Here is a 13,542-nt window from a genome sequence, read left to right as displayed (position 1 = left end):
TTAATTTATAATACTGTGTCTTTATTATCAGTTCCTATAGTAGACTCTACTCCTTTTTTAATACTTGACAACAATATAATAGTTATTAGAAAATTATCTCATCAAAATTTGATTTTATTTATGGTTTTGGGGGGCAACTTATAATTGATGAAAGCAGAATTTCCAGAGGGATGCAAAAGAACGTAATTATCCATTTAGAATGAGAAAGTCGGTGGCAGTGATTGAATCAGATTCTGGTTTAAATAGTCACACGACACCCTCTTACTCTTTGGTTCCAGTTCAGGAAAGTGCTCAAACCTTTTAATAATTACACACTTTGCTTCACAGATAAGATTCCCAGTCCACATGACACGCCTTGGTGCCAGCTGTATTTTCTTCTTGGCATTCTTTCTTTCCTCTCTTCACCCTGGCCCCTCAATCGTCTTCATGTCTGCCCAGCTCAAAGGCGCAGGTTTCCATCTGCAAAGCCTGTTGCCACAGGATACAGAATTCACTAGGGAGGAGGGAAAACTGCATGTGTGTGTTTAAGGATGGTGGCTCTCATAATCAGATAAACGTTGTGGAAAGCTTGCTCATTCATATGGAAGAGCCAGTGCTGCAGCTAAATGGTACAGCCACTGGGCTCCAGGCTCTGGCATCTGTGCATTAGCCTTGCCCAGCCGGGAGCACTTTCACTTGTTATTCGGAAGAGCTGATGAGCATTGCCACATTTGCCTTCAACGATAACCTTTATATGAATCCCACGGAAGAAAAGGCTGTTTCCCACTTTTTTTTTTTCAATGAAATGACGAAATTGATTACAAATAGGAAATCCCAGGTGACTTTTTCACACAGTAAAGTGCCTTTTCTGTAATCACACTAAGTCTCTGGTGTTTTGCTTTTTTCACTCTTGACTTCTTTGATATAACCTCTCTTCCCCTCTAAAAAAATCTCTAAGGTATCAAAGACTTTTGCCCCCAGTTTTCCATCCTGTGATTCTGCTCTGCTTCCTTCCTGGTGCCATTAATCTTGAATGGGCAATGGTACAGGCGAATGCCCTGAGCAGCCCTGAATATAGCCTGATGTGTAAGGAAAGGAAGCCTCCCAGTTCCTGCTATTTGACTGGCTATGATTTAGCTTTTTAGGCAAGTTCTGTCTTCGCCTGGAAACTCTACTTAGGACTGTGGACAGAAGTATCTTCAGCTTTGGGACACCACCTCTGAGAACTAGAAGTGGAGCTTGAGAGTGTACTCCTTCATTCTCTCCTTCTCCTTCATGTGCCCTTCCTTACCTCGGGAGATACTCATGTACTTAGAATTGTTGTAAGTTTACTTATATTTTTACAAGTTGGAAACTCATAATGTCCCTGGCCTTCATGATCACAAGCATTGTTGAGGTTGTTTGGGTTGCATTTGTTTATGTTTTCCACACTCACACGGTTTGCCTAGCTTGGCAGCCTGTTGGCCTGGACAATAATAAAGCTTCTGTCGAGGTGAGCAAACAGCTGATGGCACGGGGCACAGAGGGGACTCCTACAGTGGCCGCCTGTAATCTGCCAGGCCGGTGGTCAGAGCAGGCGAGAACAAAAGCCAGTCTGTTTGCAGGCAGATTGGAAAATCAATGTGTTAGTTGTGTTCTCGTCTCTTTGCCTTTCTCCTAGCTGAAAGGGAGAATGCTCGTCCAGCAGTCCACAGAATCATTCGAGGCAAGTACCCATTTCAGAGACTTAACCTGCCTATCATATTAACCACCAGCAGTTCTGAAAAGGGCCCAAGTTTGTCTGAACTGCTTGAAACGTCATTGATAGAGGCATTCTTCTCAGACTCACCATCCAAAGTTGGATGGACCCTACTCTCTCAATGTTTTGAGTTGTTTGTGTTTTAGACAGCTAGATAACATACACCAGTGAGGGCTTAGAAAGGAGTTTATATGCTGCCTGGCTGCGAAGTGCAGGAATTGCAGTTTGGACAGCATATTTCATGTTAAATGTGTGTTTCCCTCTTATTTCTAAATTGATTTAATATGTTCACTTGGTTGAACATCTGATAGACTTGGTGTGTGTCTGGATTACCAGGCCTCAGAGAGAAGAGATCATAGCAAATAGCCCTGTTCCAGGATGAGGGAGACAATGGACTTATTAAAGACCACTGTGAGTCTGTTGACAAATCTCTCAAAGGCTGCTCCTATGCTGAGATGATTATATTGGATGTATGAAGTCTTGAGTAACTTTCCCTCTAGGCTTCTAAGAAATAGGTATGAGAAGACGAGACCTTTGAGAAGATAAAACTTTTCTGTTCTTCCATGTATGAAGGTTAGTCTCAGAAGTTTAAGCAGTTTATACAAATTTTAAGAAGTTTATACAAATTTTAATTTGAGCTTTGAAGGTCTAAAGCTAGATCCTATTTATCTTTGTTTTCTTCAGAACCTAAAAACGGTCTGTTGATTGTGAATAAAAGAAAAGGGTATTTGGTTGGAATTGGTCGTGGTGCTCTTAAAGTCTTATCAGAAAGAAAAGTCATAACTTTTGTTATTGGAGCCATCCTAAGGCAGAAGATTAGATCTTAAAATGAAGTTTAAGTTTAAAATAATCTTGGGTAAAGAAGGCAATTGGCTTTTTAAATTATGTTTGTTTGTTTGTTTTTAAAGGAAAAGTGGACTGAACCTAACAGTCACTACCACCCCAAACACTTCTAAGCAACTAGCAATGCCCTTTGTCTCCTTAGCACTATGTTCCACCTAGTACTGTTGTTAAACTATGTTTGTGTACTTTGTTTTTGTGATGAGATTATAAAGGCCGCCAATTACAGGGAATTGACAGTTCTTCATATATGCCATACATGTTAGCAAAATAATTAGCACATAATAGCGTTTTATACGTTTGTTGATTGAACTCATTTTTTACTTGCTGGAAACGTCCTCTGGGCCACCAGTTGTGTCTGGCACTGAGGAACCAGTGTGGGGCAAGTTGGCATGGCCCTCCTTGCCCAGGGAGCTCACAGGCCAGCAAGGCAGCATCACCATCATTTAGGCAGTATACCTGGTATTTCTCTTGAATCGATTCTTTGAAAAATAAAATAAACTTTTAACTGGCCATTATGCTTTAAATCTCAGATTTTTCAGAGTAACGAGGGGAAGAACTCAAGTAGCTCAACTATTGACTTTAAAATGTGAGGGAAAGCATGAAATACTAAAAGATATATTTTGTTTCATGTCTCTGCAGAGCATCTCATTAGATCTAGTATCTTGGGCACCTATTACAGTGTCTCTCTGGCTGGGTCATTCTCATCCTGAACATAAATTGGCATATTTCTCTCTTTCTGCTTTTATGTTTTAAGAGCTGCATATTTATTTATTTTTATTTTTTTAAGTAAACTACCCTCAACTTGGGGCTCGAACTCATGACCCCAAGATCAAGAGTTGCATGCTGTACCCAACGAAGCCAGCCAGGTGCCCCGTCTATTCTTTCTGTTTTTTCTCTTTTAAAGAGAAAGAGTGAGAAATAATTTCCAGCAAAATGTAAGATATTCAAAAGTCTGGAGAGGTCTGGGTGACTCCATATCCATAAAACATCTTCAGATCTTATTTTTGCCAAATTTCTCACCAGAGCACTAATAAATATCCTAAATTAAATACTACTTCACACTTCCTCTCTTTTTCTCAGCTTTTACTTTGGCAGAGAACCTGTTCAGCAGGAAACTATCCCCATAGCAGATGGCAGGAAATAGCAGGTGGCAGATTGAATAACCAGCTTCTAAAAAACACTAGTATTAGCTGTATTCTTGACTCATATATGACACAAAATCCTTTCACTCCAAGTTTTTGTCTTACCTTTTTTATTTAAGAAAACAGTTTGATTTTTGTACAGCCTAAAGATTTATGTGCTTCCTGGACAATTAAAGAAAAGACGGGAGCTTGCTTCCTCTGACATGATACGAAGTGTGAGGATGCGTCCCAATCAAAGCAGATAAACAAAAAAAGGAACCACGGAGCTCTTCAAACCCCTGCTCATGGCTCTGTCTCCTCTCTCCCTCAGTCTGTGGCAGGGATGCCCCCAGGACAAGAAGTGGCTCCAACCCCAGGTGTCACCAATGTGTGCAAACTTGAGGCACTGAGCAGCACTCAGCATCCCTTTTGAAGTTCCTTCTTTTGTATGATAGTATTGACACATACACCTGGCTGCTTAGGCTTTTTTAAAACCATGTCGGGAGCTACAGGAAGCAAGAGGAGAGGAAATGCAAAAACTGAAGAGCTAGAATGGAGCTTTGAAGGAGGCAGTGGGTTGGGAGTATGGATCCTGGACGACCTGGATGTTAAATTTTGTTTTCCTTTCTGCTTTTTTGTTCTCTTTTGGTTCAGTGAAGAGTATCCCAATATCTCCTACATGCCGTAAGAAATATCAGTATAACCCAAAGCTGATTCCCCTCCAGAGTAGCTATGCCATTCCTTTCTTCATTTTTGCATCACCTGTTTTATTTTAAACTTCAAAAGTGTCAGCTTCAGCCTCATATCTCTCTTCTAATGAAATGATATTTATATAATGCCCTGGTTAGTAGAACATTTTCACCAGGTCATTTTTACAAATCTCCTATTTTAAATTTTTTTAAGTTAATTTTTTGTGAGAGCACACGCACACACACACCTGAGCAGGGGAGGGGCAGAGAGAGAGAGAGAGAGAGAGAGAGAGAGAGAGAGAGAGAATCCCAAGCAAGCTCCATGCTGTCAGAACAGAGCCCAATGTGGGGTTCAGTCCCATGAACTGTGATATCATGACCTGAGCCGAAACTAAGAGCGGGACGCTTAAGCGACTGAGCCACCCAGGTGCCCCTAAATTTCCTATTTTAAAACAAGGTGTTGCCAAACTCCACACCCGAAAAACAAATAACCCAGTGAAGAAATGGGCAGAAAACATGAATAGACACTTCTCTAAAGAAGACATCCGGATGGCCAACAGGCACATGAAAAGATGTTCAGCGTCGCTCCTTATCAGGGAAATACAAATCAAAACCACACTCAGGTATCACCTCACGCCAGTCAGAGTGGCCAAAATGAACAAATCAGGAGACTCTAGATGCTGGAGAGGATGTGGAGAAACGGGAACCCTCTTGCACTGTTGGTGGGAATGCAAATTGGTGCAGCCGCTCTGGAAAGCAGTGTGGAGGTTCCTCAGAAAATTAAAAATAGACCTACCCTATGACCCAGCAATAGCACTGCTAGGAATTTATCCAAGGGATACAGGAGTACTGATGCATAGGGGCACTTGTACCCCAATGTTCATAGCAGCACTCTCAACAATAGCCAAATTATGGAAAGAGCCTAAATGTCCATCAACTGACGAATGGATAAAGAAATTGTGGTTTATATACACAATGGAATACTACGTGGCAATGAGAAAGAATGAAATATGGCCTTTTGTAGCAACGTGGATGGAACTGGAGAGTGTGATGCTAAGTGAAATAAGCCATACAGAGAAAGACAGATACCATATGGTTTCACTCTTATGTGGATCCTGAGAAACGTAACAGGAACCCATGGGGGAGGGGGAGGAAAAAGGAAAAAAAAAAAAAAAAAAAAGAGGTTAGAGTGGGAGAGAGCCAAAGCATAAGAGACTGTTAAAAACTGAGAACAAACTGAGGGTTGATGGGGGGTGGGAGGGAGGAGAGGGTGGGTGATGGGTATTGAGGAAGGCACCTTTTGGGATGAGCACTGGGTGTTTTATGGAAACCAATTTGGACAATAAATTTCATATACTATAAAAAAAAAAACAAATAAATCAGTCTACCTATTAATAAATAAATAAATAAATAAATAAATAAATAAAATAAAAATAAAAAAAAATAAAACAAGGTGTTGAATCAAGAGGCATTAAATAAGGAATACAATTTTTATAATACTTTTATTTGTTATTTATTATTATTCTACCTCCCCTTTCCCATTTCATACTTTATAGTTAACAAGTTTTATCTTCAAGTTTTTATTGACTGTTGACTTTTATGACTTTTGGTCACACTGACTGCACATCTGTAAATATCTAAGGAAGGACCTACTTATGAGGGATGTATTTTGGCGTTGATGTTTCAGAGTTAACAACCAGTTTTCTCTCTTCTTATGCTTTATTTAGATTTCGACACAGCCCCAATTGTTGGTACCTGAGAGACTGGACTATCCACACCTGGATTAGGCAGTGTTTAAAATATGGTGCACAAGACAAAGCCTTATATACTCTTGTAAATAAGGTGAGTGGTTTCCTGGTATTTGTACCTTCTTTTCCTCAGTTTAGATGATACACCTACTATATAGTACAGCAAAGAATAGGACAAGAAATAGCTTTTGATATTGCTCTCAGATATCCTTTTTAGAATGGAACTGAATAGAAATTAATCAACAATTAAATATAAAAATCCCCATAGCCTGTGCTTCTCCACACCTAGTGACTTGGAAATGGACAGGTAAAAGCAAAAGGAATTTGAGTCAAAAGAACCTGGCACTGATGGTCATTTCATTCTTGATCCCTAAGACGTGGATTTCTTGCCCAGTTCCCTTTGGTGATGTTTAGGGAAAAAGGCATGACCACTTTACTGGAATATGATCTCCAGAATATTCAGCCTATCGTACACAATTTTTAAAAGACAAGTATTCCTAGGCTACTCAAAACATGTCTTTCTTCTAAATTCCCTGACTCCTCTCCTCGAGCCCCAGAGTCCCCTATGATTCGGGTTTTTCTGAACATTACATTCCACCAAGGGTTGAGTCTTACCTTTATAGTATGAATTGAAGTATAAAATAAGCAAAATATTTGAATGTTATTTTTGTGAGTCTCAAGGTATAACTCTAGTTTGACCATAAAAAGATTTTAACAGTATTTCTGTGAAAATATATTACCTCTTTAGTGTCACTGGACTTGTATGTTAGAACTCAAAAGGGTATAAAAGTTTTGGTTTTGGTAGCTTTTGGTCCCATGACTTGGACCCAATTCAACTTAATGTGCATTGCAGACAGTTTGTATGTGAGACATTGCACTGGGTATGGCATTGTCTGTAAAAATGAGCAGTATCCTATCCTTGCTATCCTCAGGAAGCTTATCATTTAATAATGCAGATAAACAGGTTTACTGATAAATCTGTTAGGCCCAGAGGAAGGAATGAATCAAATCCTGTTCTTACCAGTTCAGAGTTTAATGACACAGATTATACTCACAGAAGGTGTCTGTGAAAACAAAACAAGAAGGGTATAGAAATGCAGAAAAGTTTATCTCATTTTCTGTTGCTCTAGTCTTTTCGTGGAAAGAACACTGGACAAGGAGTCAGAAGAGCCAGGCTGTAACCTCATAAGTTCCACCAAGTGCCCATAAGTTCAGGCACATAATTTTATCTGTCTAGGTCTTAGTGTTTTCAACTCGGAGTCCAGTGAATTGTACTAAACCAGTGATCTTCAACCCTGGCTGTCCATTAGAATCACACAAGACACTTTTAAAAATTAGAGATGCTTTTCACCACCCCCAAGATTCTAATCTAACTAATCTTTCTGGAGCACAGACTTTAACTTTTTTTTTTCTTATTATCTTAAATTTTTTTTTAATAGACTTTATTTTTTAGAGCAGCTTTACGTTCACAGCAAAATTGAGCAGAAGATACAGAGATTTCCTGTATGCTCCCTGCCCACACATGCACAGCTTCCCCCATTATCAACATCCCCTATCAGAGTGATCCATCTTTTACAATTGATAAAGCTATATTGGCACATCATAATCACCCAGAGTCCACAGTTTCCATTAGGGCTCACTCTTGGTATTGTACATTCTGTGGGTTGGGACAAATGTATAATGATATGTATATATTTATAGTGTCACGTAGTATCATATAGTTTCACTGCCCTTAAAATCCTTTGTGCGCTGCCTATTCATCCCTCATTGGTATCCATTTAAAGCTCCCAAGTTGATTCTCATTTGAAGCCAGGGTTGAGAATCACCGACCGATTGATATCTAAGGCTCCTCCTAGCTTTAATGATTTATCATTCTAAAATATTTTGGTTTTGCCATGCCCCCCTGAGGACTAGTGCTGAATTGGATGACCGCTTTGAGAAATAGAGAAACTTCCCACGAGTTCCAGCCTTTAAAACAATGGCTTCTAAACCATTTTTTCATTTCAACATATCTGAGGCATCCCATACAGCCTGCTGTAACAGTGACTCAATTCAGCAGTGATTCACAACTGGGGGGTTAGGACTATTAGACTCCCCTAGGGGGTGTGTATAATTTGAAAATTTTCCTCAGGTACTTCTGGTAGTTGGTGGAGGAAGAATGGGGCAGGGTGGAAGATGGTAGTTAATCCTCCTCAAGCAAGAATTTAAAACAAATAAATATATAACCACAATCTAGATCATTAGTAATCACACTTGATAGTGCATGAAAATCACATAGAAAGCTCACTAAAACTTCTGGTTTCTTTGCCCTGTTCCCAGAGATTCTAATTCTGTAAGTCTGAGGCTTAGAAATCTGCATTGTTTAAAGCACTCCTAGAAAATTCTTAGGCAGATGCTAAAGGATCCACATTTTGGGAAATCTGGATTCTCGAATATTTTACTGCTCATGAACAGAAGTTCAGTTAGTAATATTTTGTTAGCATATTTCTAAGGTCTTTAAAAAACCGTCTAAGAGACAAGATACACCAAGTGCTGGTGTGGGTGTGGCAAAAAGAGAACCCTTATTTACTGTTGGTGGGAATGTGCACTGGGTGCAGCCACTATGGGAGATGGTGTGGAGATTCCTCAAGAAATTTAAAAAAGAACTACCATATGATCCAGCAATCCCACTTCTGGGTATATACCCAAAGGAAATGAAAATAGGATCTCAGAGAGATACCTACTCCCCCATATTCATTGCAGCATTATTCACAATAGTCAACCATAGAAACAACCCTTGTCCAATGACAGATGAATGGATAAAGAAAATGTGGTGTATATCTATGCAATGGAATATTGTTCAGCCATCAGAATGAAGGAGATCTTGCCATTTGTGACCACATGAATGAGCTTTAAGGTCATTATGCTAAGTGACATAAATCAGTCAGGGAAAGACAAATACCCTATGATCTCAGTTATATGTGGAATCAAGAAAGCCAAACTCATAGAAATAAAGTATAGAATGGTAGATTGCAGAGGCTGGGGGTCGGGGGAAATGAAGAGATGTTAGTCAAAGGGTACAAAGTTTAAGTTAAAAGGTAAGTAACTTCTGAGGATCTAATGGACAGCATGGTGACTATAGTTAACAATAGTCAATGGTATCTCGAATTGCTAAGATCATAAATGTTATCATTACCACACATACACACAGGCACATGCACACACACAGTGGTACTGATGTGAGATGATGGATGTGTTAACTAACTTTATTGTGGTAATCATAATCATTTTCAGTGTGTATATATATGTATGTATTATATCATCATGTTGTACACCTTAAACTTACGTGTTACATGTCAGTTATAGCTCAATAAAGTTAGAGAAAAAAATAACAACCAGAAAACCATGCTGCATTGTTTTAATGCTGCATAATGTGATAATGTGTACTTCCTCGTGAGAGTCCAGTTTTGCATTGATAATCATACCTTATAAAAAGAATCACAGAACCAGTGGCATATCGGGGGGGGGGGGAGAGTTGTTGTTTTGGTTTGTTTTGTTGTTGTTGTTGTTGTTGTTGTTGTTGTTGTTAGCTTTGATGAGGTGTTAGAATTGAGCTTTAATTTTCACATACCGTCTTATATCAGACACCCACTCACAACTTTCTTACCCTGACCAAGTTCCAATTACTAAACCTCATGAGTCACAGGTTTTATTTCACTGTCACAGATGCTGTAAAATGATAGTCAAATGTCTGAAAGCTAATGGTGGCAAGTTTTGTCATGAATAATGCATAGGCATACATTATAAACAATGAAAGTGAATATATTTCTCTTATTTTCCTTTTATTTTCATTGCCGTTACAGGTCCAATATGGAATTTTTCCAGATAACTTTACATTCAATTTACTGATGGATTCTTTCATAACAAAAGAAAACTACAAAGGTAAGAAACCAAACCCAGGTCCATTTATAATGGAGCTTCAGCTCTTAAAGGTAAGTAAATATAGGCAATTTCGTTTTCTAAATTTCAGAATGACGTCTCTTTACATCACTCTGTCAGTCAGAAATAGATGCATAGTTGATTTACCATACTACTTGGCCAGATAGGACAATCATATCCAGGTTTTTTCCTCTGAGTTTGTCAGGTTTATTTGTTCATGTCTCTTTGTGCAAAGGACAATGAATTTAGTTAAGCAGTAAACCTTGCCTGAGCTCCCATGGCTGGTTAAGATTATAGTAATGCAGTTCTTAGCTTGACTCTTTTTAGTACCATTTGCTAATTTTAATTTAAATCACAGTTGTTATTCTTTGTGGAATGTAAGACTATAAAATCAGTTGTCTTCCTGGAAAGAGCAGTATACTTGCTATGAAGGAGAGTCATTTTACCTCCCCAAGCTTTTGTTTCCTCATCTGTAGAATAAGTGGATGAGTAATCTCTGAGATCTCTTTACCCTCCAAATTCTCTAATCCTGTGCAATTAATTCAAAGTGACTCAACTTCCACTGCAATAAGGGAGTCTGAGGAAAGATGGGGATTGCAACAGACTACAGAGGAGTCAGATGGACCCCGGCCAGTCTCCATGGGACAGGGAATCCTATTACGGCATGCTTGTGTTTGTGGCTGTGCTGACAGTGAAGAAGGAAAGAGGAATCTTGCCACTGTGTAAAGATACACACTGGCTTTCCCCTTCTACCATTTAATCCTCAGGGTTGGTACTGAGAAGCCACAAGGGAGCCAGGCCTGTGTTTGGGGAATTACTACCTCAGGAACATGGTTATGCCCTGGCGGGCAGTTTTATCCTGTGATTCCTGCCATTGGGTTCCATCCCCTCATTCCTGCACACCAGCACTGATGGCCTTTCCTGCTGCTCAGGCTGGGGACTGGACCTTTCTGCCCTGAGTGTGGACACCTCTCTCCTTTCTCTTTGGATCTCTGCTTTATCTTCTCCCTCAAAAGGCTTGCAGTTGTTGACTGCCAAAGATTATTTGCTATATGTTATTTTTTGAAATATCAGTTATCCCTTCTTGTCTATTTCTTACTCAGTGTTAAACCTACATTTCCTGAATTCAAATGGAAGGTAATTAGCTTTTCCCTGTTTCTTAATCTATGCTCCATGAACATCACATTTAATAGTATATCATTGGAAAATTATTAGAGGCAGTTTTCTGCCTGCACTCTTTCTTTAAAAGGTATGTTAGGGGGGCCAAAGGACTTTTTTTGCCCTAAATGTAGAGTAAATAATATTGAAGATTTCTAAAAATAAGGTTTTAATGAAGATTATTGTCATTTATGGCAAAGATTTAGAAGCTATTATACTTTTGGGGCACCTGGGTGGCTTAGTTGGTTGAGTATCCAACTCTTGATTTCAACTCAGGCCATGATCGCAGGCAGGGTCATGGGATGGAGCCCTGCATTGGGCTTAAGATTTTCTGTCTCTCTCCCTCTGCCCCTCTCCCCTGCTTATTCTCTGTCTCTCAAATAATAGTAAAAAAAGAAAGTATTATAGTTTTTATTGTTAATAGGATAGGCAATATCAAAGTACATAAATGATTTTGGAGGAAGAGTTAGCTAATTTTATGAGCCAGTCTAATTTCACTTCCCAAGCTGAATGATCTGCAGAATATAAATAAAAGATAAAGTAAGTTTGATTTATTTTTCTTGTGTAATTTTGGATTCAGTAATGAACAATGGAAAAAACAGATTTTTTTTTTTAAAGTGGAGTTTTAGGGGCGCCTGGGTGGCGCAGTCGGTTAAGCGTCCGACTTCAGCCAGGTCACGATCTCGCGGTCCGTGAGTTCGAGCCCCGCGTCAGGCTCTGGGCTGATGGCTCAGAGCCTGGAGCCTGGTTCCGATTCTGTGTCTCCCTCTCTCTCTGCCTCTCCCCCGTTCATGCTCTGTCTCTCTCTGTCCCAAAAATAAATAAACGTTGAAAAAAAAAATTTTTAAAGTGGAGTTTTAGCTTAAAATTGTGTTCTTTTTAAATATTGGTTTGTTTGGAGTTTTTGTTTGTTTGTTTTAAATCCGTTCCAGGTCCTTATTTGCTACTGACTTAGTAGATGACTTCTTGGTCTGTCTATCTCCATTTCCCCCTTTGCAAAAAGAATATAGAAGTTCTTGCCTATGGCCTCATTAGGAACCATAACAACATGTACAAAACCAGCTGGATAGGAACAGCTGCAAGTCAGTGCTAACTCTTATAATTATGATTATATGTAAAAATTGGTTAACACAGTAACTTACTTAGTCAAAAACATGTGTTGTGCCTATGTTATGTGCTGGCACCATATTTTAAACCAATATTAGCATTCTCTAATTTAACAACAAATATTAAGGAAAAGAAATGGTCTGAACTTGATTTTCTTGGCTTCCATCTATGTTGTAGAATCTTAAAGGAAAATAAAAATTGCTCAAGGTCTGAACTTCTATGATCAGCCTTCATGTGGAAACAAATATATTGTGTGTTATAGTCAGGGCCTTATAGCTTATGAATGAGCATTTTTCTTTCCAGTGTTTCAAGTCTTTTTAAACTGAGCCTGATTATCCTTTTTATAGCCGTCAATTTTCTGTCTCTAAAACAATACGTGGGAGAAGGTTCTGGAACACAGAATGGGGCAGTCAACCCAGCTTCTGCTCTGCTTGTCAGGGTGACCTGGAAAATATATTTGCCTCCTTTCTGTATGCCTTAGCTCCTCCAGCTGATGGACATGATACCTTAAATTTGCTTCACAATTTATGAGGCATTTTTTATATGTACTATCTTGATGGACTGTCCAACAGTCTTTTGAAGTAGATGGGACAAATGGTAATCATTATGAAGATGATACTGGAAAGATTTAAGAGAAATTAAGATTATTCAATGTCCTTGAAAAGATTGGTGCAAAAGCACCTGATTTAGTACGTAATAATAAGCACAAGAGAAGCTAAAGACTTTGGAAAGATCTGGTTTGTGGAAGAGCTAGAATCAGAGCTCACATTTTTTGCTTCTTAATTCTGTTTGTTTTTCTATCATGCCCTACTTTAAAAAAAAAGTTATATTTATTTTTGAGAGAGAGAGAAAGAGAGAGAGAAAAGAGGCAGAGAGAGAATCCCAAGCAGGCTCGGCACACTGTCAGTGCAAAGCCTGATGTGGGGCTCAAACCCATGAACCGTGAGATCACGACCTGAGCCAAAATCTAGAGTCCAGACACTTAACTGACTGAGCCACCCAGGCACCCCTCTCATGCCCCACTTTTTAAGACTGTTTATAGTTAAATACAGATTTGGAGATGTTACCTGAAACTAATTTCCTCTCTTTACTTGGTCTTCTTGCCAGATGCTTTATCCGTGGTTTTTGAGATCATGCTGCAAGAAGCTTTTGAAGTGCCTTCTACTCAGCTTCTGTCCCTCTATGTTTTATACCATTGCCTGGCCAAGAAGACAGACTTCAGTGTAAGTGATGGACTGTAA

At 39.2% G+C, this 13,542-nt stretch overlaps 1 protein-coding gene across 3 annotated transcripts in view; it reads left to right on the top strand.

The window, feature by feature from the left end:
- Positions 1–13,542, top strand: part of MRPS27 (mitochondrial ribosomal protein S27) — a 90,425-nt gene that overhangs the window by 64,546 nt on the left and 12,337 nt on the right. For all 3 annotated transcript variants that reach the window (XM_045446686.1, XM_045446677.1, XM_045446696.1), the window contains 3 exons: positions 6,098–6,212; positions 9,961–10,039; positions 13,409–13,524. In XM_045446686.1, the coding sequence (XP_045302642.1) occupies positions 6,098–6,212; positions 9,961–10,039; positions 13,409–13,524 (310 nt within the window). The remainder of the gene's footprint in view (positions 1–6,097; positions 6,213–9,960; positions 10,040–13,408; positions 13,525–13,542) is intronic.

This window comes from Leopardus geoffroyi, chromosome A1 (genome assembly GCF_018350155.1).
Source record: "Leopardus geoffroyi isolate Oge1 chromosome A1, O.geoffroyi_Oge1_pat1.0, whole genome shotgun sequence".
Classification (NCBI taxonomy): Eukaryota; Metazoa; Chordata; class Mammalia; order Carnivora; family Felidae; genus Leopardus; species Leopardus geoffroyi.
The sequence above is the reverse complement of the archived record's forward strand: the minus strand, read 5'-3'. Positions and strand labels throughout refer to the sequence as shown.